The 2,500-nt window shown below is 42.6% G+C and overlaps 1 protein-coding gene across 1 annotated transcript in view; it reads left to right on the top strand.

Moving 5' to 3' along the window:
* Nucleotides 1-2,174, top strand: part of LOC147472425 (uncharacterized) — a 3,611-nt gene extending 1,437 nt beyond the window's left edge. Inside the window, exons 1-2 of the mRNA XM_086552881.1 lie at nt 1-1,659; nt 1,783-2,174. The exon at nt 1-1,659 is cut by the window's left edge and continues 1,437 nt beyond it. Of these exons, the coding sequence (XP_086409007.1) occupies nt 1-1,659; nt 1,783-2,103 (1,980 nt within the window). The 3' untranslated portion in view covers nt 2,104-2,174. The remainder of the gene's footprint in view (nt 1,660-1,782) is intronic.
* The last annotated feature ends 326 nt before the right edge of the window (nt 2,175-2,500 follow it).

The raw sequence follows: 2,500 nt of genomic DNA, 5'->3' as shown, positions 1-2,500 counted from the left end.
ATCCCTGTAACTGACAGTCAAGTTGATATTGTTTCACACGTTCCTGAGGTTGATGTAAAATACCATAATAATCAAGTACCAAATGCCTCTTCGCATTTTAATGCTGATGTCACTTCATCTAGTACTCAAGATGTCTTTTTACAAAGTAATTTAGTCAACGTCCCTTCACAATATGTTAATGTTGACTTGCCATCACCAACTCCTCAGCCAGGTGTCTCTTCGCATAAAACTCAATCTGACCTCCCTTCACATGATAGTGAAGATGTCACTTCCGTCGAAGTCTCTCAAGAAAATACTGGAGTTGATGGACCATATCACGCTTCTCAAGTTGATGTCCATTTACAAAATACTCCCGTTGATATCCAATCCCAAGCAGCTCACGTCGACGTCCATTCGCAGAATATTCCAATGAATGATCCTTCCCATGTCACAAATTTACAAGATGTTATTCCTTCACATGAATTATCACTAGATAATGAACCAATTCATATAATTTCAAACGTAAATGTTCCTTTGCAGAGTGAAGATTCAGATCACAGTTTCCCGCAAAGTTTCCCTGACCATGTTCTTCCTCACCACAGTTTTTCTGAACACGACACCCCCTTACACAGTCCCCCATCAAGCCATGCCCCTCCAGTTAATAATCCTGAATATGACCATTCAACCACTATTCCCGAAGATATTCTCCATACTGAGAGTTTTCCAGAAGAACGTGAACTTTCACACAGTAATTCTGAGGGTTTTCCTTCAAACATTATTTCTGAGCCTCAAATTCCTTCATCTCATGTTTTAATAGACCAATTCGCTTCAGAGAACGCTCCGCTGAATCGAATCCCTAATCATGCTAGTTTTGGACGTCATATCCAGTCACCGAGTGTTCCTGAAGATCAAGCCCATTCACACACTATATCAGTAGATAGTTCAGAAAATGTTTCTGAAAGCCTCGTTCCACTACAAAGTGGCCCATTAGATCAAATCAACCCACATGGTTTAACAGAAAGTCATGTCTCGTCATCTGGTGCCAAAGAATATCATGTGTCATCCTTCATTTCTCCATCCGATGCTGTCCAATCATTTGAGCCTCAGAAGTTTCCTCCGCAGGTCACTCACTCTAATGATCTCAGTGATCCTATCCATTTGCATGATGATTCTCTCGAGGGCCATACACATGCCGTTGTCAGTGAATCTGATGCACCATCCATTGACTTACATAGACTTGACACTGTAACTCAAGAATCGACAAATCCTATCCTTTCTCACGATCCTCTGCCTTCCCATACGAATGAGCAGAATCATCGCCACTCATTACACAATGCCAATGCCGTAGGCACTGTGACCCACCATAACCCAAAGCATGGCGTTGTAGATCAAACTCGTGAAGGGACATCGTCTTTCCAGGAAAGATTAGTAAAACCTGTGCCCACAAATGTAAGACATTCCGAAGATATCCTTTCGCATCAAAGACTGACCAGCTCTTTCCCTCCACACATCCCTAAGTTACAATCGGACCAGCACTATCAGCCAGACCACACGCAAAATATCCAAGCTCATCGTGCATCTTCTAGAAAGCCGTCTTTTGGTCCTACTCTATCACCTGCGGTTCCACACACAGGAATTCATGGTCCATTGGATGGAGAAAAGGGCACCGCGAAAGGGCAGGTATGAGGCGTTTCAAAAAGGATAAGAAATTAGATTATTAAAGTGAAGACAATATTGGAGAGACAGACGACAGTACAACGCAGAGCAAATGTATAATTCGCTTACCTTTCCTCTCTTCCCCAGCCAGCTCAGTATGCCTTTACCTACGTCGCGCAGGACGAACACACCGGCCGCAACTTCGGTCACGAGGAAACGCGGCAAGGACACAGAACTCAGGGCTCCTACTACATCTCCCTCGCCGACGGCCGAGTTCGGAAGGTGACCTACTACGTGGAGCCCAATTCAGGCTTCGTGGCCAGATTAAGCTACGAAGGAGAGGCCAGGCACGACCCCAAGAACGCGGACGAACACGAACGTCGCGAATCTCATCATGACAATCAGTCTGGAGAGCGAGATTACCAGAGCGTTCCTGAGCTGCCTCCCGGTGTTGCATCATACCAGTGATTGATTCTGACTGTGCATCCTTTGTTATGTTATTTCTTTTTAATATGTTTCATATAAAACAACTTAGTTTATATCTAGTTTTCTTCTCACCAGTATCTCAGACCACCAGAAAGTACTAATATTGTAAAGTACGGTTATACAATATGTACACATTTTCTCATTAAGAAAAAGAAAGAAAGATTAATTGTTACTTTGATGTACACACACACACACACACACACACACACACACACACACACACACACACACACACACACACACACATATATATATATATATATATATATATATATATATATATATATATATATATATATATGTGCGTGTGTGTGTGTGTGTGTGTGTGCGTGTGTGTGTGTCGAGAAGTGTCATCATAATCGATCAAATCTCTGAAATC

Source organism: Penaeus japonicus, unplaced genomic scaffold, assembly GCF_977035675.1.
Source record: "Penaeus japonicus unplaced genomic scaffold, GWHDUDI00000001_assembly GWHDUDI00000002, whole genome shotgun sequence".
Lineage (NCBI taxonomy): Eukaryota > Metazoa > Arthropoda > Malacostraca > Decapoda > Penaeidae > Penaeus > Penaeus japonicus.
Note: the sequence above shows the minus strand (reverse complement) of the source record. Positions and strands in the feature narration are given on the sequence as shown.